Raw genomic sequence first — 23,474 nt, 5'->3', positions numbered from 1 at the left:
GGAGTCCTTTACACGTGTCGCAATCTGCAACCTGAAGGCTAAAGTCCAAACTAGAAAAAGCCCGTTCGCACGCGATAAAGAGGGAGAGAGAGGGGGAGAGAGAGAGGCCGCCGAAGGCGGCCGGCCGTAGTAGTAGACAATATATCACAAAAGATAATCGACCACACCTAACAAGTGAATCAGGTACATCTGTGATGCCCTAACTTCATTCAGTGTCATTCACACAAATTGCTATGGCAAGGCCAACCCAGTATGACTAGCAAAAAGATTCGAATTTTTTGTTCGGCTACGTGGCATTGTGACTCGTGAGTTCACGTTAAAGTCACCCTCGCTTTTTAACGTGACCATTTTCTGCGGATAGAAAAAGGGAGACAAGAAAAGCCACGTGGCAACATTTGGGGTAGTGTGGCATTGGGAAGGCAAAAGAGGTTCGACGTTCCTAGGCCTATGCATTGTCATCATTCCTATTTTTCATCATCATCATCATCCATTCAAAGAAAGCAGCGGGGGCCGCTGTCCTTTTGCAAGCTTCCATGGCGCTACTGTGGCAATGCACTTGCCCTTCCTCATCTTCGTCGTCCTCAGCACTATCATTTTCTTCGACGTCGTTTAATTCGTCTGGCCGTTTGGCCCTTTATCCTGTGTCTCGGCATGGAAGTTACCCTCATCGCCCGGAGCTCTCCTTCTACTCTCTACCCTGCCATCCGCCTGCGCACAGACTTTTTTTTGCTAGCTCTGCAGCCCCTGCGATTGCGGAACAAGGAGGTTTTCAGGTCCCTCTTCACCCCTCTTATCTCTTGTGTCACTGGTTATATATGCTGTCTTCCCGTCTCTCTTTGGTATCACTGGTTATGAATGCACTCTCTACTTTTGTTTGCATGCAAAGAGTGCCCCTTGGGAAATGGGCACTACGGTTGCGTAACATTGTTGTTTTAATTGTCATTTACTAAACAACGATGCATGCTGACATGCTTGGTGAATGTGCAAAGAACTCAGTACAAACTGCAAAGCATGTGAGGATTTTGCGAAGTATTTCTACTTGATTGATGACTCGAGAACTTGCATGGTTGCACAGGGTCAATGTATATAACCATGTTGATTTGTTTGTAATAAGTGCGTGCTATATAAAGCAAAGTGCAGCACATGGTAGAGGCATAGATCCTTCATAGTATAAGTAAGGCTGCTTTGCCCAAGCTTGCGGATGTGGAAGCCAGGCGGTAGAAGATGATTGGGTGCACAAAATGGGCAGCGGACAAGAAAATGAACAGCCTCGACCCCCTGTTAAAGGGGCATGGATTGATCTTCCAGAAGCTCACGCACGTCACAGCATTAAACCAATAGGCTATAAGCACCAGCTGACATAGGCCTCGCTTTAAAAAAAATATAATTATACTAATGTGTAATGCATGCGTGCCCATCCCCAAAAGTGACGGGCAGGCATGCATTTGGTGTGTATCCAGCCTAAGTATTTGACAGCAGGGCATGTTTGTTAGACCAACGTTTTTAGTAGGCAGTGTGGCTTTGCGTACACCAGATCAAAGGTCCAGAAGTGGTGGCTCTTGTATTTTACAATCAAACACCTAAATTGAGCAGCTACTTCTTTTCTTTGGTCAAGGAGGCCCTTTAGGGCATCTGCATGCTTTTTATGTAAAACAGTACATGCCAAAGCTTGCATAAAAGATGAGGGTGATTTGGTCTCTTGCCAAAGCTACACTTGCGTTTTTCTTTTAAAAAGAAAGAAATAAGGCTTCTTGTTCACTATATATTTGTGTTGCTTAAAAATTTTCCAAACTGGAAACGACATTCTAGGAAGGACACTTCGAAATGGCAACTTTCATGGAATGGAAACACGAGGGGTTTACTCAATGGAGGTTCAAAGCATGACTAATCCTTGCACATCAATAACTACATTCAACCGGAATCGCGTGCTTTGAACCAGAATCACATACATACATAAATACAAGATTTGCATAGAGCAAAATCAAGATTTATACATCTTATTTGTGCTTTCTACTCAAGCAACAAGAGTGTTGATACAATTTCAATGAAATGCAATGGAGTTGAGAGAATAGGTAGAATTGAGCAATCACACATAACAAATTCCTTTGTTGTTAACCTTGCGTTTTTTATGGTTCTTTATTGAATTGCTAGAGAGAGAAGTGGAGAGAGAGATCTCTTAAGTAAACAAGGTTGAACCATATATGGTATGTATTCGGTATGTTAGGTACACAATCCTGTACGGATCGGGGTTTTAGGTATGTAAAAGTACGCACCATTGGTAAAAATACTCTAATAAATAGAGAAAAACAAGAATTTCGCAATAAAAGCCTACAGACATATAAACTATCACCTATAGCTGATTAGAGAGACCTACCTACCTCGAATATAAATTAAGTGACTTTCCACTTGCGATTTGTACACGAATAATTACACAATATTCATTATTATGTACATGTACTTCAAACACAATATCCTTGACGTGTATGATGATAAAATCTCAAATTACAATGCCACAAAGTGACAACTAATCAATGCTCATTGCCAAGACTCTACCCTAAACCGTAGCTCGGTGTTCCGTCCTCTCTGCACTCTCTGTAGAGACTCCTTGATTAGGCTCTAGATTAAAGTCGGCTTCAAACTCTGGTAAAAGGGATGAGAATTGACCTTGACAAACCTTCACTGAACCTGTAAGGAATACCCAAGTTCCTTGATGTGGGGTTGACATAAATGACCGTCGCTTGGGCTCCTCGACATAGCTCTTTGTTTTCCTGGCCGTGAGAGATGAGAGGGAATACCGCTCTCGCCTCGAACGAGGACGGGCTGCGGCACATTATCTTTGATGGATAAGAAACGTTAGCTTCTCCCAATCAATAATGGGCTTGAACTTGCAAAACCACTTACAGGGGTTCTCTGAAGGCATGGATGCTTCGATATATCAAAAATGTCATGATGTCAAATCAATCATTCAACAAACCCAATTCACTCGTCGTTTATAGTCTCTAAACTTGCAAAATGTGATATCATTAGGGTGGGGATGGGAGAAGCCTGAAGACGTGCACGTTTCACAAGAGATGCATTTATGACATCATGAGAACTTCCAGAATCAAACAACACAATGACCCTTTGCCCATTTACATGTCCATAACATTTTTTGAGGTCATCCTCTTCGAAAGTCCTCTCTTGCTTAGCTTCTTGCTCTACCACACTCATAGCATTCACTTGAGGGGTAGAGTTATAAGTTGACGCAGTAGAGGTTTTCTTTTGAGATTCTTTCTTAGGACACTCCCTTTTCATGTGATCTACTACGTGACAATGAAACCACCCATCTTTCCTTTGCGTATAATGCTTGTTCTTTGTCACTTAATTGACCACCTAAAACTCCTTCAACAATCTTTTCATCAGGTGTGAGTTAAGGTTTATCAAATTTTCCTTTATCCTTAGATTTATCGGTCTTTGCTTGAGATTGAGATGGAGAAATAGATTCAGAAGAAGGATTGGAAGAGTTCTTGTTATTGTTACCATTCCATTAGAATTCTTGTTCATAGACGAGTCATTAGAGGAAGAGTTACCATTACCTGAGGCTGGGACTTTCCAAGGATAATCATTCCCCTACACGCCATCTCCATCGACCTTGGACATTGTCTCTGATCAATTGCATGACGCGGAACATGTAGGTAAAATTTTATCTTATGAGTCAGATAAAGAGAAGCCAATATTAGGTGACTTATTGTTTGGGAGGCTTCGCCCTCCCAAGGTACGGTCTTTTGGGTAACCAATTCTCTTTGTTTGTGGGAAACCAAACTATATTTCAGTTTTGTGTGGATTTTAGGGCACTGAAGATAAGGGTGATCAAATTTTGGAAGCTGCGACCTCACATGGCCATTCCTTTGGAGCGTCTATAGGAGGCACATACAGTTTTCAAAGTGGACCCGACTAGTCGTTGCCACAAGGGTGGACTTCCAAGGAGGAATCCAAAAGAAGAACCACCGGAGATCATTGTTCTAGTCAAAAGTCATCAAGCCAAAGCGTTTTTCAATGCTTCACTTTCAGTTCCACAATAAGAAGGAAGCAAAGCAACATTTCCTCAAATTCAAGGATCGAGGGACACATGAAGATGCTTGGGTAGACGAGGAATTTTTCAACGATGATTCAGATTTGCTAGCCTCATACAAGGAGGCCATGCAGGTCGGTACGTGTACCTCACCTTAAGCAAGAGGGAATATCACACACATGGTTTTGTGTGCCTCTTGGACATGCTTTATCGACTTCCAGAGCCAGTTTTTCCCTTCTTGCTAGATAGGAGTGTCTAGAATCCTAGGAGGATTAGTACCGATAGTTTTGTGAGCCTGTTTGCAGGACCTGCATGTGGACAAGTCCATTAGATTAGGTTTTCCAGTTTTGGATGTAACAAACTTGGACACCCCAAGTCTGGAATTCGGCACGACACACGAGAGAGAATCTGTCACAAACTGTTGACGTGTCAACCCTGAAGAATGGAGCCAACTTGCAGATTCCGGCCGAGGGGTCTAAACTTTAAGAAGAACAAGCAACAACAAGAGAAGAAGTCCTACCAACTTATGGGACCCCATCCAATGGGGCCCAAGTGACATAAAGGCATTAAAATAAAGCAAGACCCACACATGCGTGCACTGATGACGTGGCAGTTGTACAAAAAACCTTGATTTTGCGCTGACATGACGACGAAGTAGATTGTACCGATTTTCGCGTTTTGCGCTAACTGTTGACGTGGCAGTTGTACGGATTTCCGTGATTCAGGTTGGCAGCTTTTGAGCATTGCTTTTGGACCAGATGCTTTTGAGTTTGAAGGCTTTTCATATAAATTGCTTTTGGGGCCTAGGGCCTTTAAATATGCGGTTAGGGCTCATGCTCTGGCATGCTTCTTGGAGAAGGTGCGGAGTCTGGAGTATCGGCTTGTACTATGTTGATGCAATATAAAGAAATATCGAAAGGGGCGCCAAGGTTTGGGGCCAATACTCTCTGGGGTGGAATTCCGTCACTTCGTGTCGCGTGTGCTCTCTCTCTCTCTCTCTTTCATATCAGTTGTTATTGAAGTGCTAAAAGTCTGTTCAGTCCGCTCTTTTCTATTGGCATGTGGTGCTCGTCTTGTGACAGTGGTATCAAAGCATCGGGCGTGTGGTTTTCTGAAAGCATATCGATCCTTCAAAAGAGCAGACAGAGCAAGATCGCACTTCCATAGCTCATTGGAAATTTTGTCTTCGTGCTCTGACCCCAGACTTATTTGCCACTCCCACCCTTACTTCATCGCGCATCGGGCGCGCTCCCGTCTTCACCGCTCATGTCTTACAAGGCATAAGCCAAAAAGATCACTTGCAAGAGAAGGATCCAAGATTTTTCGAGTCAGTGTTTTTCTCAAAGGCAGTTCCATGCAAATGGTGATCAAGCGGCACACTCTAGGGACTTCAAGAAAATTTTTGCCGGAAGTTATATGGTTTCTGACATCTTCCTTTGGAGTGCAACTTTTGGCAGAGTGTGGTATCTTGAAATGCTTGCCATGGAAACCCTAGCAGATCATAATTTGAAATTTCTAGACATCTTAGCAGGTGTCTCTTGTTAATAACCTCGGAGGTCCTATGTGACTGCTATGTCTTGGGACTACCATCACCGCCACAGGAACACTGTCTGTCCAAGAGCTTATGAACCATGGTATGGTTAGCTACGACATTATGGAAGGAACCTAACCCTAATTTTTTTGGTGTAGGTTTCAGGATGGAAAGTTAGTCGACTTTTCTAGCTCGGTTGATGTCGAGATTGCTTTTTAAGTTTGAAATCTGTTTTGAGAACTTGTTTGATGATCTTGTTTGGAATTTGTTTGAAATGGATGGTATCTGTTTTGAACCTATTTTGGTACCGATTTGAAATGTTTGACTCTGGTTTTAATACTAGTTTCATTGATTGTTGATTTTTACTCCCGGGTGGAGTAGTGAGAAATGTTGCTTTGGTTTTGCTTGGACCTCGGAACGACGCAGACGGGATGTCTGGGGAGCGTTTCGTTGTATGCTAGAAAACCTCCGAACAACGCTGACGGGATGTCTGGGGAGCGTTTCAATGTATGCTTGAAAAATATTGTTGTTGTGACTTACGGCCCGGACCGGACCTGGATGGTTATGCGGGAGGAGTATTAAGAAGTCTGAGCAGTGGTTACTCTCAGCACCTCCAAACGACGCAGGCTGTGGTCTGGGGGATGTTTGGTTGTAAAAGGCCTCTATATCTCTCGGCCCGGACCTTTTTAGGTTATGCGGGAGGAGTGATGAGGGAGTCATTGAATATCTCCCGGCCCGGACCTTGTTAGGTTATGCAGGAGGAGTGTTCATCAGCGACTTTATGTTTCTATGTCTTGTGACATGCATATGTGAGCATTTGTGCTGCATTGTGATCTGCCAACCACTGAATATATTTAATTGGATGAGATTGCCTGGGTATGTAATTTTAGTAATACCTGTGGAAGATCAGTGCGGTCTGGGTGTGATGGCTAATTTTACTATGCCCGAATATCAAGAGTTCCAATTTGAACGAAAGGAGAAGCCAACTCCTTGATCAAAAGAGCCGAAAGGAGAAGCCAACTCCTTAACAAAAAAAAAGAGCAAACTGATTGTCCCTCGGAATGACTCTCGGAAATTTTTGAGCTAACTTTAGTTGTTTTCAGATATGCTATAATCGCAGACGATTACTTTCTTTCAAGAAGGGGGGATGTCACAAATTGTTGATGTGTCAAGCCCTGAAGAATGGAGCCAACTTGCAGATCTCGGATGAGGGACCTAAACCCTAAGAAGAACAAGCAACAACAGAAGAAGAAGTCCTACCAACTTAGGGGACTGTGATGGGTCCAAGTGACATAAAGGCATTAAAATAAAGCAAGACCCACACGCACATGCATGGATTGATGACGTGGTAGCTGTACGGGAAACCTTGATTTTGCGCTGACGTGATGACGTGACAGACTGTACGGATTTTCGCGTTTTGCGTTGATTGTTGACGTGGATTTTCATGATTTATGCTGACAGCTTTTGAGCATTGCTATTGGACCAGATGCTTTTGAGTTTGAAGGCTTTTCATGTAAACTGCTTTTGGGGCCTAGGGCCTTTAAATACGAGGTTAGGGCTCATTCTTTGGCATGCTTCCTGGAGAAGGTGCAGAGTTTGGAGTACCGGCTTATACTGTGTTGATGCAATATAAAGAAATAACGAAAGGGGCGCCAAGGTTTGGGTCCAATACTCTCTGGGGTGGAATTCCGCCACTCCGTGTCGCATGTGCTCTCTCTCTCTCTTTCATATCAGTTGTTATTGAAGTGCTAAAAGTCTGTTCAGTCTCTTCTTTTCTATTGGCACGTGGTGCCCGTCTTGTGACAAAATCACCTTAAATACTGCACTAAGCTTTGGACCACTCTCCAGAGTCATGAGGTACGAGGACCAGAGATGCTTGGGTTTGTTCCTGCTCGAGTTGCGCAGACATAGAGAGAGCCTGATGAGAGGAGAGGCTAGCCAGTCTCAGAGACACATCACAGACTTCTTTAGAGCAGACACTGGACACCTGGAGGAGCTACTACCACAGCAGATCTTGTCGCTTCACACCAGAGGCACATTGATCGATCGAGCGACTGAGTTGGGGAGATCCAAACACCCACGATTACGAAGGACTACACAACATCGACGGAGGCTACATCAGAGGATTCGGATCACTTTGGCCCGATATGCACGACGCCCGGTCAGACTACTCTCCATGGAGGAGATTGATGAGATCCGCCAACGACTGATGCTGGATTTCTTGTGACTTGTGATTTAGCTATCCCAGCTAGCTACTTAGTTCACACCTACCAGTTTAGGATCCCATAGTACTTTTATTCTATCATTTTATCATTTTGTCATTTCATTTTGTTACAGTGACTTTGTATCAAATTCACCACATTGTAACGCTTTGGTCTCATAGGTCATTGGCCTTTTGAAGATGTTAATATAACATTTCGTTTCATTTCTCTCTCTCTCTCTCTCTCTCTCTCTCTCTCTCTCTCTCTCTCTCTCTCTCCAACGTTTTCGGTGCGCGTGGCTCATACTCTTTCTGTTGCTCACTCTCACATGGTATCAGTCGCCAAGAAGCGGAGAATCTGCATCGATCTCTCCTCCTGAGGCTAGCGCTAGCACTTCTACTGATTTCCATCGCGGTGGATCTCAAAAACGCTGATCAACGTTTTTCAGCCTAGCGTTTTCTTGCAAGAACAGCCAGCGTTTTTGCATTTGAAGCCTTGATCTGCATCCCTCTTCCTAGCACTTTCCTCCTACAACAGAATCGCACCAAAACCGGCACCAAAATCTGCTGGTGTTTTTGCAAACCCTAGCGTTTTTGGACAGCTTCTATGTTTTGCAGATCTTGCTGCGTTTCATGCTTTGCTGGCGTTTTTGGTGATTTGCGGCGTTTTTCACAAAATGCTGATCTTGTGCACCTACGGGAGCGGCTGTCAACACCGATGAGTCTTTTACACTGCTTGGAACTTGCAGATCTACACCTTGGACAGGTATCTACACCCAATCCGCACCATTTTCGGTACTTATTACTTGCTGTTTTTTCTCTGTTTTCAGCCCCTCGACGGCTGAAAAGTGCGAGAACCCTCTCCTCTGACACTCCGCGACACTCCCGCACCGACCGGTGGTGTACAGGCACGCTGAAAATCTCTATTACAACAGCATTTTCAGCACCCTTAGCAGCGTTTTTTGGGCGGACAGCACGCTGAATTTTTACCTCTTGTGCGGTTGAACCATCCCTTGCTCGTCAGGACACCATCCGGTAGTTGTCCGTGTGGTTATCTTGGACTGCTACAGCCTTGGGAACGGTACCTTCATCGACTTGCGATCTTATCGATCTACCTTTGGGACTTCTCTTTGAGCACGCAACATGTCGACTCCGAAGAAGAAGGGACAACAACAACAGTCCTAGAAGGGGGCCACTACGTCTTCTGCGACTACGGCCACTTCCACTTCTGCGACTACGTCGGCATCTGCCAACGCTACATCCAACAATTATGCCCTCACCCAGTTTGCTGAGGAGAAGAAGTTGGATTTACACAACTATTTTGTGCGGAGGACACAAGTCCGCACAATTATTGCCTACCATCGACTCTGGGAATGGTTGAATGATTTCACCGTCACAAACTGCTGACGTGTCAAAGCCATGAAGAATGGAGCCAACTTGCAGATGTCGGCCGAGGGGCCTAAACCCTAAGAAGAACAAGTAACAGAAGAAGAAGTCCTACCAACTTATGGGGACCCCGTCCGATGGGGCCCCAAGTGACATAAAGGATTAAAATAAAGCAGAACCCGCATCTGATGATGTGGCAGTTTTCGAAAATCACACTGACAGTGCTGACGTGGCAGGGCGTACGGATTTTCGCGTTTTGGTGCCGACAATTGTACGGAATTCCGTGGTTTACGTTGGCAGCTTTTTGGCAGAAGCTTTTAAGTTTGAAGGCTTTTCATGTAAACTGCTTTTGGGGCCTAGGGCCTTTAAATATGAGGCCATGGGCTCATTCTCTAGCATGCTTCTTGGAGAAGGTGCAGAGTCTCGAGTACCGGCTTGTACTGTGTTGATGCAATATAAAGAAATACCGAAAGGGGCGCCAAGGTTTGGGGCCAATACTCTCTGGGGTGGAATTCCGCCACTCCATGTCGCGTGTTGTCTCTCTCTCTCTCTCAATTCAGTTGTTATTGAAGTGCTAAAAGTTTGTTCAGTCTGTTCATTTCTATTGGCACGTGGTGCTCGTCTTGTGACAGTGGTATCAGAGCATCAGGCGTGTGCTTTTCTGAAAGCATACCGATCCTACAAAAGAGCAGACATAGCTATTGGAATTTTACTCGAAGTATCTTCGGGTCTCGACCCCGGACTTATTAGCCATTCCCATCCTTACTTCATCACGCATCGAGCGCGCTCCTGTCTTCATCGCCGTGTCTTACAGGGCATAAGCCATAAAGAACCCAAGACATGGAACTCATGGATTCAACAGAATATTTGCAGTTTTTGCTCAACAAGCTTCACGACATTCTTTCGCGGCATCCTCAACAGAATCTTCGGATGCTGCAAGTTTTCAACAATTTTTGAACCACATGTTACCCCCTCTGATGTCCCAAGTGGTACCTCCTCCTCCGGCATCAGAAAGTACAAGAGCTTCCAACCGGCAACCTTCTCAGCCATCTGTTCCGATTGAGGGAGTTTTCAGGAATATGGTGCAGCCATTTGACCTTGATCTAGTGCAACCGCCATTGCCCCCACCTCCACCACCACCACCACCACTGTCACCAAGCTACAATGGTTGGAGCCCTTATGGATACCCTTATTATCCATATCCGGGATATGCGCCTAACCAACCCAAAGATTTCAAAGATCGCGGCATGAGAGTCAAATTTCTCACTTTTTCCGGGGTGAAAGATCGCAAGAAAGCATTGCACTTCCTACAACACTTCGACAACATCTATGCTTTGGGGAACTACACAAAAGAATCCAAGATTTCTCGAGCAGCGGGATTTCTTAACGATAATGCTATGCAATGGTGGAGTTCAATCGTGACACAACCGCATGCTCCAAGGACTTGGCAAGCTTTCAAGACAGTTTTTGCACGTCTTCGATCTTTGAAGGCCAGATTTTGGCAGAGTGGGGCAACTTGAAAGTGCTTGCCACCAAAATTATGGACGACTATAACCAAAGGTTTCTCGACATGTACCTTCCGGTGTCCTTTAAGTTCATTTCCTTGGAGGACCAGTGCGAACGCTACACCATTGGACTACCATCACCATTGCAGGAATATTGTCTCTTCAAGCAAGTCTCTATCATGCAAGAGCTTATGGACCATGCCGCGGTCGGCTACAAGCTCATGAAAGGAAAGTTGGAGTTTACCACAGAAGAACCTCCGGCCACTAACGAGAACTCTTGGCAAGAACGAACAAATTCTCGAGAATTCCGTGAAAACCAACCTCAACGACCTCGTCTGACACAACGTCAACAAGATGCCTTGTTACAAGAAGGCTGATGCTTCGAATGTTTCCAAACAGGGCATACGTTCAATACATGTCCTGAGCGAGCCTCGACGTCCTCAGTGCAACCTTCTGCTCCTACATCAAATAGATCTCCGGGGCCACCTCCGGCCAAGAGGGCTAGACCTGCTATTGGACTAGTACCCGATATTTATGGTATATACCTCGAGAATTTTAACGAATTATGCAGAGCTTATGGAAAAGTCAACGGCTTGAAAGCCCTTATTTTCTTTGACCCCGGAGCTATGGAGAACTTCATCCATCCAGAATTCTTGAAGCAGATGCACTTTGATTATGATGTAGAGGGCAGAGAAATTGAAGCTGAGCTAGCCACGGGGCAAACTCAAAAAGTGGTACCACTCATTGGTGCTCTTCCAGTGACTACAAGATTATCATGGAAAAGCCGATTTCCACATTATGAAGTTGGGCAATTGCGACGTTCTCTTGGGCGGGCCCTGGCACGACAAGAATGATGCAACTCTCCAGGTTCGGAACCGAACCATCACCATGATGCAAAAGGGAAAGCGAGTTGTCCTCAAAGTTCGGGTGTTCAAACAAAGCCCTGAATGACCTCTCTAGTTGTTTTCTAGTTAGATACTTTTGAACATTGTTTGAGAAAGTATTGTTTGAAGTTTGTTTGAAATGGATGCTATCTGTTTTAAACCTGTCTTGGTGCCGATTTGAATTGTTTGACTCTGGTTTTAAATATTGGTTTCAATAATTGGTGATTTTACTCCCGGGTGGAGAAGTGAGAAATACTATTTGGTATTGTTTGAACCTCGGAACGACGTAGGTCTCGATGCCTGGAGAGCGTTTCGTTGTATGTTTGAAAACCTCGGAACGACGTAGGCCGATGTCTGTGGAGCGTTCCGTTGTATGCTAGAAAACCTCCGAACAACGTAGGCCGATGCCTGGGAAGCGTTTGGTTGTATGCTCGAACCTCCAAGCGATGCAGACTGCGATCTGGGAAGCGTTTGGTTGTACAGTCCTTTGAGCTCATGGCCCGAACCTTTTTAGGTTATTTGGGGGGGGGGGGGGGGGGGAGTGACAAGGTAGTCGTTGAGTAGCTTCATACTGCAGACCGTTTGTCTCAGGGGAGTGCTCAGCGGCGCTGTTTGTTGTGTCTTGTAACATGCACCACTATGGGAGCGGGTTTTGACTGGAGATCTTCATTTGGAGTATGTTCCTACAGCGGACAATGTAGTAGACATCTTCACGAAGGCTGTACCTCAGCGGACTTTGGCTTCTCACCTTCAACTCCTCTGTGTTGTCTCAGCATCCGATGCTGAGAGGGGGTGTTAGAGTTACACCACCGTTGCTTCGCCATTTTGTACGGCTAGTGATTGTCCCGGGTTGGCCACCCATCGTACATCATGTAGATTGCACTTTTAGCACGTGTTCGGCTGGTCATTTTCTGAGCTGGGCTAGGTGCACACATTTTTAGCCATTTTTGGGCTTTTATGTTTTTTGCACGAGTTACACATTTTTGCCCTACCTCAGCCTAAGATTCTATAAATAGAATGCTTAGGGTCTTTTAGTCACACAGATTGTGTATTGAGAGCATCATTTGCAGAGCACTTGTGTTCTCTCTCTCTCTCTCTCTCTCTCTCTCTCTCTCTCTCTCTCTCTCTCCCCCCCCCCCCTCTAGCGTTTTTCGGCGCGCGTGGCTCACTCTTTCCGTTGCTCATCTCACAAAGGACCCCCCACAACATTGCCGATGTGGTATTTGCTTTTGTTGCGTAAATGGAATGTACACACATGGAATACCTCAATGCAGACTCTATTGACTCGAATAGGGAATGTTGCCGTGGTAACTCTTCAAAATGAAGCACATCCGGGGCTGATTTGATGCACCTTTGGATCCGTGGGTTTTTGATGGCCATGGGTAGAGTTGGGGCTGATTTGTGCTCCCGATGTGGGAGGAATCAAGGGTTGAGATCTGACACGCAAAATGTAGACAAATAAAACGCAACTAATCTGTCGCGAAGAACAGGGCTGAAAACGCATCTGATGATTGATCAATTGATGGGCAATGATTTGAGCACTTGATGCGGCAAGGGAATGGTCGGGAGAGAGGCTCGATGACTGCTGATTTTCCAAGGGGTTGCAGATGGGGCTAGCGTTATCAGATCCGGGCTGTTTCCGGCGAGAAGAAGGGTTGAAAACTGAAAACGCTGGGCTGATTTTCTGATGCCAAAATGCCGGGGCTGTTGTGCAAAATGTTGGGCTCTTGGATGGCGCTACTTGATCTGATGGAAAACGCTAGGCCAAGGGCTTCTTTTATAGTGAATTTGAGTTGCCAGGTAGGGAGTGCCAAGTCAGAACAATGTAAAAATGTGCCGCACATGCGAGTTTGTGATGATAACTTACTATTCGTGACCCATTTGGCGAACAGACTGGACCGACACGTTCCTCCAACCTAGACCTACATGCTTGTCATGCCAGAGGCCCACCCAGCAGATGCCCACCCAAGTGTAATAACATCTGTCAAAACGCTTGTACAAACCATTTATGCAAGAAGGTTCCAAATTTGGAAAACTTAATCTAATGGACTCGTGCGGACATGCATTTGTGTGAACAGACTCACAAAGTTGCCGGTACTAGTCCCCAAAGAGTTGGTCTAATCCCCAAAGAGTTGGTCTAATGGTAAGGCTTTGGCCTCTCAACCTACGGGTTGTGGGTTCAAATCCCCCGCTGGGTCATACTCTAGAGGGACACCTTGTGCTCACTTGGTGTTCACGGTGCTAGGGCTCTTGCCCTTGGACACTCGAGTGCATCCTCCTCCTCGGGTGGGTCACCTGAGGAGGAGGTTCCTAGTTGGTTGCTACGAGTTCTCTTTGTCGTTCCCAGCACGTGGTGTATCAATTAGGTGGCCATGGTGATGCTTACGCATGGCTCTTGCCCGATGGTACGCGTCCCTTGCCCGACCATGTAACATGGCTAATATTTGGAAGGGATAAGCACCTCCCCCTGTGGGCCCTCTAGTGTGTCGAAGATTTTTTTTTTTTTGCCGGTACTAATCCTCCTAGGATTCTAGACACTCCTATCTAGGGACAAGTGCAAAATTGGCTCTGGAAGTCGATGAAGCATGTCCACGTGGCACACCGAGCAATGTGCATGTGAAATCTCCTCCTGCTTAAGGTGAGATATGGGTACCGAACTGGATGGATGCCATAAGATGATCTCAAATGAATTCTTCTAGATGATTTCCTCCACGGCTACTTTTGAGAGAGGCTCCCATGGGTGATGTGGAAATGTCCAAAAGATAGGGATGGTGATGTTACATCTACTTGCAACCAATGGACTGTCTCCTGGATCAATGATTCCCTTGTTGGTTACCGACAAGCATTTGCTGTCCCAACTCCTCTGTAGGTCGTCTCATGAAACGGCCAAATAACTCCTCAAAGCTAGAGGCTCCTCTTGAGGCTTCGACCAGATTGCCGTATGATGGAAGCTCTAGATGAATCCTCGTCTTTGCAACGGGTGTGGTTGCGAATCTAGGCTTACAATGCTTGCAAACTTTCGCGGTGGTTGCCTCGTATTGGAACCCTTTGGCTCCGGATTTATGGCTACCGATTGCTAAGAAGATGCCTCTTCTGGAATGATGGAATTCTCCAAGGAGATGGGAGAGATGGTTGTGCAAACAATGCCAAGACTTATGACGACAAAGGAAGGCGCCATCCAGATCAGCGTATTAGCTTTGGAACAAATAGTGATACTCGCAATCAACATCTTTATGTTTCAAATGCATGTCTTCAATGATGCGATCTGTCATGTCAAAGAAGTTATGATTGAAAATATCCATGCTAGGATTTCTTTATGTCGAGGTGGTTGAGCACGCACACCAAGTCAATTACCCTCTCGTAGGCGCACCTTAACTGTAACCCCCAATATAAAGTGTGTGCATTTCCTACGCTGCACAGTCCTACGTGCAATGGTAGGTCCTGGAGTTCCCCGAGTGAGAGAAGCGTCCTTGGCTGAAACACTACAACACACTTAAACACTAGAGAGGAATTTTTTTAGTAGATTAGTGCAAAATCACAAAGCTTTGATACCAATGACTCAAAACAAGCATACTACAATTTGAAAAGAATTCTTGTCATTTGTTCTAGCTATTCAATCATACAATAGATATCCGACCGTAACATCACATATGATGGCAAAATAAATGTACACATCATATGTAGCTACCAGGTAGACTAACATCAGCACATCGGTACCCCCAAAATGTTAGACACAAAATGGGTGACTCTACTCCTCATTGGTGTTGATGTGAAGGAGTGGAGTGACTCCTCTCTTGGTGCAGCTCACATTGCACCAGATTCAATTGTTGAATCGAGGTGCACTCTTGGAATGGTCATTGCCAATCCAAAAGCCTGAAGGTAAAGCTCTTAACGGCTGAGTATCTGCCAAGTCCTCTTCCATCCATCCAATTCTCATCAAGAGCAGGATATTGCTGATTGACCAAGTATTTCCAGGCCGGCTTACCCGTCACTTTCTTTTCCTTATGTGCTAGGATTTTCTCAAGCATAATGATTAGAATAGAGCTTCATAATTGAAAAAGGTTAGTAAGGCAAGATAACTGGCAAATGGTAATATACAGAGGAGGAAAAGCTATCATACGGGCGTTCATACACTCTCCACCGGATCAGCCAAACCACACTACAACTTCATGATCTACTTCATCTATTTTCTTAAGATTGTGACGCCTTGTATGAGAGTAGCTCATCGTGCTTGAGATCTTTTGAAGCAAGTTTTTGTTTTCTTTTTTATTTGCCTTCGTGGCATAATAGCAAATTGTGGAATGTTTCTGATTTGCCTTATAGGTCAACTTTGACATGCTTTGCATGCTAATTCTTCACAAGAAACATGCTTATTGTTTTCAGCTCTGAGCATTGTTATGTGATCTTACAAAGGAGAGGGGAATCTATACGCTTTATGGGTTCATCTAGTTTATTTTAGAAGCATGTCTGTTTCCAACAGGTCACAGCTGTGCCAACAAAGCCATTTGAAGGACAGAAGACAGGCACCAGCGGCCTGAGGAAGAAGGTAATTTTTATAATTTAGAATTGTTTTAGTACTACTTTTTTGATTTGACCTGCAGTGAAGAGTATTTAAATGGCTCATGGTCATTTACAGGTGAAAGTATTCCAAGAACCAAACTACCTCGGAAACTGGATTCAGGTAATGTTTTCTGAATGTGTACAGACTAAAGAAGGATAAAAAAGCAGAATGCTCACTGATAACAGGGTTTGCTGAACAGGCTTTGTTTGACTCTTTGCCTCCAGAAGACTATGAGGGTGGTGTGCTTGTGCTAGGTGGTGACGGTCGATATTTCAATATAGAGGCTTCACAGGTGCTGTTATTGATTGCTTCAACTTTCAGCATGATGGGGTTCTGTGAAGCTAACCTGACATTGGAATCTTTCATATTCACAACAGATCATCATCAAAATTGCTGCTGGGAATGGTGTTGGTAAGGTGCTCGTGGGAAGGTACATTGTATGCTAAATTACCGCCTTATTGAGGGCATGTATACGTGTGATTGAAACTCTGTTTGAAATGCTGTTGTAGGGATGGAATGATTTCAACTCCAGCAGTTTCTGCCATTATTAGAGAACAAAAGGTGAAACGATGTGCGCTTGGTTTTCTTCACAGCAAGACTGTATTTTGATCACATAGTGGTATGATTAGGTTTTCCTGTTGTAGGCAAATGGAGGCTTCATTATGAGTGCAAGCCACAATCCAGGAGGGCCCAAGTATGATTGGGGTATCAAGGTAATGATCTTATTAACATATCACTGAGGAATTTCACGCAAGGTGTCTTGAAAGATCTTAATTGTTGGTAATACTAAACTGTAGTTTTACTTGGAAATTGCTTTGATTGATCAAATGATCCTAGGATTGTCCTAATTCTGTTCGTATTGTTGACATTGAAGAGCCTTCTAATCATTGTGTGCCAAATCAAAAAGTGGGTTCTTGGCGTTAACCAAACCTTTTTGACTTTTCCTCAGCCCTGCTTCTCTTTTCCTTTGCTTGGCTTTGGCCCTTCTTTCTGCAAACATCTCCGGAAAGACTTCTGGGTTAAGCAACATGAGTTGTCCACCTTTTGGAGGCTAACAGTAGTAATCTCTTTCACAATCAACCAATGTAAATGAGAGAAGAGAAAATGCTGATAGAATGTAAGTCCACAAAAGAACATTCTTTATTACCCTGTTGTTAAAGAAGCATGGGTACCTGGAGCTTTAACTTCCTCTTAAGCCGCAATAGACCTTGTAGTACCAGGAAACAGATCCAGAAGTTCTTACTTTTTGACTCTTTCAGCTTTTGCACACTTATGTGCAGCTCACACATGAAGACACACAGGCACATCTACTCACACACTTGGACACACACTAGAATATTTTCTCTTGGTTTTGTTTTGGCTTCTAGGAAACATGTGCAAGGTGGATTATCATTGATAGCGAATCGCAATTGCTCTAAAAAACATGTTCGAAAATTTGATAGCTATTGCTTTAAAAAACTTGCACCCACCTATTCAACTCTCTAGCACCTGTTCACCGGGACAGAAGATTCCCCTTGAGAAAATCCAAGAAACCGTGCAACTGTGCATAAGGAGGCTCATGCCAAGCATAAAGAGACAATGTCTGGCTCGCAAAATATATGAAGAACCTGGCCCGAGCTTCCCCCAGGGGTTAGCAGGTGCAAGAAGGCGAGAGATGATGACCTGCCTCTCAAAAGGGAAGAGACGACAGAAAGGGAAAAGGGAGTTTTGGGTCGATGTGTGTGTGTGTGTTGGGGTGGGGGGGGGGGGGGGGGGGGGGGGGGGTGCACACAGGAAAACAAAATAAAATCTGCATGGTATGTGGCAGCAGGCAGCTCAGGGTGGACAGGTGTGTAGGGTGCCCGGGGCTTTTGGCACAAGGGTTGCAACAAGGGCGCATAACTGTATGGTTTAGTTCATATTGACTGTGTGGTGGAGTTTATGTTACTTTTAGAAGTGGAACTGGTTTAGGCATGATTACTTTGATCTTGTTTGTTTTGGAGTCCATCTCTTTCTTTCTCTACAAATGCTCTTATTTTTCAACCTGTTGCTTTATCAATCCAGTTTAATTATAGTAGTGGCCAACCAGCCCCTGAGTCCATCACTGACAAAATCTATGGCAACACTTTGTCTGTAAGTATTACGTGTGCAGATTTTATGGTTGCTTTTTCTTATTTAGATAATGTCCAAAATGTTTTATGCTTTGTAACAATTGAAGGTGTTCGAAAGTGCAGATCTCGGAGATCAAAACAGCTCAGATTCCAGATGTTGATTTGTCAAAGTTGGGCACCACAAAGTTTGGAAACTTTACCGTTGAGGTGGTTGATCCTGTATCAGACTACCTTGAGTTGCTTGAGGTAATCCATCTATTGTTCAATCAGTAATCTTTCTACAACTCTTAAAGTCTTCCTTTGCGCGCACCCAAAATTTTTGCATTTGTAACGGTTTGTTAACTGTCCGTGTAGACTGTCTTTGACTTCAGCCTGCTGAAAAGTTTTTTGACCCATCCAGATTTCAGGTATGCTTCTTGGTTTCATTATTGCCCAACTTTTCCCGTGCTGCTTGAATAGCATTGTGTACATAACCTTTTTCAAGATAATTTTTCTTAAAGCCCTGTGAATGCCATCTTATTAACTGATTTTTCATCTCCATAGATTCAAGTTTGATGCAATGCACGCTATTACGGGAGCATATGCCAGGCCAATTTTTGTGGAGAGATTAGGTGCCAGAGAGGTTTATTTCAGACTTTTGATTTGCTCGAGAAGGTCTTTGTTATCATTTTTAAATGAGAATCTTTGCCATCAAGTCTTTAGCTAGTTATTAATTTTGATTCATGCAGGATTCTATCATGAATGGTACACCTCTGGAAGATTTTGGTGGGGGTCATCCTGATCCAAACCTCACGTAGGAAGTCAAACATCTCTTGCTTCGGAATTTTGAAAACGGAAGAAATCTTAATGGAGTGTGGTGTTTGTTTATTGTCAGCTATGCTGAGGAGCTGGTCAAAATTATGTACGAGTCAGATGCTCCAGATTTTGGTGCAGCAAGTGATGGTAAGCTGGATGTATGATATTGTTTGGTCATGGATTTTTTTCTGACTATAGAGGCTTGTGTCTCTCTTAGGAACAGCCTTTGCAGTCAAAGTAATTCCTTTTATCATATAACATTCAGGTGATGGTGATCGAAATATGATCCTAGGAAACAACTTTTTCATTACGCCATCTGACTCAGTAGCCATGATTGCAGCAAATGCGCAGGCTGCAATCCCTTACTTTAAGGATGGACCTAAGGTGGTGTGCAGAACCAGAATTTTTCAAATATAAGGGCTCAGTCTTGGTCTGTAGTCTTAGCTTTGGAACTTTTGTTGCTCAGGGTTTAGCAAGGTCTATGCCTACAAGTGCTGCACTTGATCGAGTTGCTGAAAAGTTGAAGCTTCCCTTTTTTGAAGTAATTCTTTTTGTGCAAAGCAACATTTTGCATTATTCTATCATTATACTTGTGCCCAGTTTATGCTAAGGATGTAAATTTAGGTGCCCACTGGCTGGAAATTTTTTGGCAATTTAATGGATGCTGGGAAACTTTCTATCTGTGGGGAAGAAAGCTTCGGAACAGGGTCTGATCACATTCGAGAAAAAGATGGTATTTGGTAAGCGTTACGAATCATGGTGTCAGTTAATGTAGGTTTTTTTGTTACAGATATCTCCACTATGAAGAAAACTTTAGTATCGTTTTTGAATTTTGGTCTTGCTGTGAAAGGTTTGACCTGATGCACTTGTCCCCTATGTCAAGATAAACCCCTTGGCAACTTTTGTTGTGGTCGTAATATGTAGTCATCTTTCTCCTCCTCTTTGCAGGGCTGTACTTGCATGGTTGTCTATATTGGCTCATAAGAACAAAGATAAAAAGGCTGGAGAATCTCTGGTTTCAGTTGCTGACGTTGCAAAAGAGCACTGGGGAGTCTATGGTCGCAATTTCTTTTCTAGATATGATTATGAGGTAGGCATTTTTGTCTCGTATACTTCGACAATCTTGTTTCTTGTAACCACTTCAAGCTCAAAGTTCCAAGGTTGCATTTCAAATGTCAATCATCCAATACCGCACCAGTATTCAGTACATAACTGGTTGTTATTTATATGCTCACACAATAATACATGCGTGTATACATGCATGTATCTAGGGTTGTGTACATATGATGTATACATGCATGGACACATGTGCGTATAGCATGTATACATGCATTTACATGTATGCAAGCATATGCATAAGTAGAAAAGTACATCTATTTGTATTCAATATTTAACGAATTTTTCATACTGGTATTGATTAGCCATAATGCACAACGTTTTTAAACATCTTTTTTTGTACCGTACTTATTGTACCTATCCACCTTTGCTCAAACTCAAATCCTCCCTGTAGGAATGCGAGTCAGAAGGAGCTAATAACATGATGGAACATCTTCGATCTGTCATTGCAAACAGCAAGTCTGGGGCAACTTTTGGTTAGTATGCAAAGTCTGGTCAGTTTGTCATTTTCCTCACCATTTCAGTCCTTTAAATAGGTTATATGCTAATTGGTAACTTTATTGCCATGCAAGTGCAGAAGAGAGTGTGGTTTTGTAACTTTAGCTATCACTTTAGAAAGCATCATCACTAACGCACAAATTCACAGGAAACTACACTTTAAAACTGGCAGACGATTTTTCTTACACAGATCCGGTATGCTTTTTCTTTTTGTCGTAGTATCTTTTGTTGTACTGTTCCTTGATACCATCTTAAACGTTTGCCTCTTGCCCCTGGGTAGGTGGATGGAAGTGTTGCTGCCAAGCAAGGAATTCGATTTGTCTTTTCTGATGGTTCACGGATCATTTTTCGACTTTCTGTAAGTTTGAGCATGCTGCGAGGCACTCTTTATGGCCGAATTTTAAATTACCTATTAACCATTTTTTCCACCTTGTTCTAAAGGGCACGGGGTCTGCTGGTGCAACGATCAGGATCTATGTAGAGCAGTATGAATCAGATGCTTCTAAGCATGATTTAGATGCGCAGGTTGCATTGAAGCCTTTAATTGGTAAGTCCAATTCAGTTCCTTACATTGTTGTGGATAAGCCTAGTGTTTTCTAGGCTCCTTTAATGTGGTCTTCATGATCGTGCAGATGTTGCGCTGTCCTTGTCCGAACTTAGGGAATTCACAGGACGTGAGAAGCCAACAGTAATCACCTAAAAGACCCCTTTGCTAGAGGACTGAAAGTTGAAGAGACTGGTACAGTACCTGCGTACATGTGATCAATGTTTGGTGCCAAATGTTCGGGGCTCTCCAACCATGCCATATCAAATGCAGAATAGTGAGAACCACTATAGTTCCTTTTACCAGTAGAGTTTTGTAAATCTCTCCAGTGATAAGAGACTGAGCACAGCCTTGGTGCTTTGAACACAATATATATTTCCGCCAGAATGCAAAGTTCAATACCTGTGAGGTATTACTTCTCCTAGATGTGAGTGTGCCATGTTGATGGTTACGGGTTGTTTGCAAAGTTTCATCGCAATCGGAGTCCGACTCAATGTTGTGCCACACCATAGTTTTTTTTGGCCCATAGATGGTGTTTGGTATAGTGTGATTGAGATTAAGTATTACAGTTAAGCTCTCTCTCTCTCTCTCTCTCTCTGCCCCTACAGCCCCTCGTGCCACTCTCTCTCTCCCCCCCCCCCCCCCCCCCACTCCCCCCCCCCCCCCCCCCCCCCCCTCCCCCCCCCCCCCCCCCCCCCCCCCCCCCGCCGCGCTGCCCCTGCAGTCCCGCCTCCCCTCGCGTCTCTCTCTCTCTCTCTCTATCTCTCTCTCCTTGTACACTATACCTGGACAACCGCCCCTCCCTAATCCCCCCGATGCCCACACACATGTGCTTTTTTCACCGTTGAGATGGTGAAGAAAGCCATTGACAGGATGAGGACTGGGAGAGCATATGATCATGATGGCTTAGTCGTTGAGCATTTCATGCATGCCAAAGACCTAGCAGAGCTTCTAGCAGTTATGTTTAACCGTGCCATGTGTGAGGGCCTACCGGACACTTGGAGCCTATCTACGATTGTACCTATCTTCAAGGTAGGAGACCCCATGGAGCCTGGGAATTATCGCACTATTATGATTGGGCACACACTGGAACGGTTGTATGCATCCATTCTTGAGCAACAGTTGAGTAGATGGGCAGAGAGGAAAGGAATGCGTGCATCTGGGCAGGCAGGGTTCAGGAGAGGCTTCTCCACTCTTGACCATATCTTCACACTCAGGGCCATCATCGAGGAAAAGGCAGATCTCGTGGGAGACGGATCTATTGTAGCTTTGTGGACTTCCGCAAAGCTTTTGACACAGTACCCAGAGCTAGATTGATGCCTAGATTACAAGAAATGGGAGTATCCACAGAGCTCATTTGGGGGATCATGGCATTGTACAGATCAGTAGTAGGACATGTACGCACCCCGGAGGGACTTTCTACACCAGTTTACTACACTATTGGGGTGAAGCAAGGCTGCCCGCTCTCTCCTACTCTTTTCGGTATGTATGTGGATGAGGTTTTTGACTACATTGACAGCGATGGGGATAAAGGTGCATAGTTGGCAGGGACATGGATTCCACTTTTGTTATATGCTGATGATATTGTGTTGATCTTCGAATCCCCAGAGGGAATGCAACGTCAACTTGACATTGCATACGTTTGCCCACGAAAGTGGTTTGTTTGTCAACCTTGGTAGAACCAAGGTTATGGTGTTTAATACCACCCCACAGTGGATCAGGAGGTCAGCACCCACATTCACATACGACCAAGAGACTGTGGAGTACACAGACGCTTACACTTACCTTGGAGTGGTTTTCAGCGGACCTACATTCTCACTCAGAAGAGTAGTAGAGACCAGACTGACTAGAGCCCACGAAGCATTGGGTAGATTGGAGAGGATGTGTTCGCAGGTTCAGTTTCAGGAGCCCCGGACGAAGCTTTGGCTCTTTGACACCTTGGTGGCTTCAACATTGCTCTATGGCGCCGAGATATGGGGACCTTCTTTGGATCACCACGGGAGACCGGGTCGCACAGACAGATTGGGGAACATGGAGAAACCTCTTGTCTCTATGATCTCGCGGCTCATTAGAGCCAAGGCATCAGTACCACGGGCCATTATCCGCGCAAAGCTAGCGCCCCCCCCACTAGTGGTGGAGGCGCTCACCAGATTAGTCTCCTTCATAAACCGCACATGGGAACTTCCCAGAGACAGATATGCTCGCATAGCACTTGAGTCCTCTCGACAATTAGCCATACAAGGAGATACAACATGTTGGTATGGGGAGATGACATCATGGTTTCAGGCGAATGGGTTCAACATAGACAGGCTG

The 23,474-nt window shown here is 44.5% G+C and overlaps 1 protein-coding gene across 1 annotated transcript; it reads left to right on the top strand.

Moving 5' to 3' along the window:
• Positions 1-452: 452 nt before the first annotated feature.
• Positions 453-21,585, top strand: PGM (phosphoglucomutase). The gene is made up of 22 exons (XM_086505306.1): positions 453-773; positions 16,038-16,103; positions 16,194-16,238; positions 16,318-16,410; positions 16,496-16,548; positions 16,628-16,679; positions 16,763-16,831; positions 18,162-18,230; positions 18,332-18,454; positions 18,563-18,615; positions 18,752-18,830; positions 18,937-19,001; positions 19,083-19,150; positions 19,269-19,387; positions 19,470-19,544; positions 19,628-19,743; positions 19,952-20,093; positions 20,514-20,595; positions 20,766-20,812; positions 20,898-20,975; positions 21,059-21,164; positions 21,250-21,585. Exons 1-22 carry the CDS (start codon positions 534-536, stop codon positions 21,315-21,317), a joined length of 1,908 nt encoding a protein of 635 aa, XP_086361432.1. The 5' UTR covers positions 453-533; the 3' UTR covers positions 21,318-21,585.
• The last annotated feature ends 1,889 nt before the right edge of the window (positions 21,586-23,474 follow it).

Source organism: Adiantum capillus-veneris, chromosome 29, assembly GCF_014529385.1.
Source record: "Adiantum capillus-veneris isolate H3 chromosome 29, ASM1452938v2, whole genome shotgun sequence".
Lineage (NCBI taxonomy): Eukaryota > Viridiplantae > Streptophyta > Polypodiopsida > Polypodiales > Pteridaceae > Adiantum > Adiantum capillus-veneris.
The sequence above is the reverse complement of the archived record's forward strand: the minus strand, read 5'-3'. Positions and strand labels throughout refer to the sequence as shown.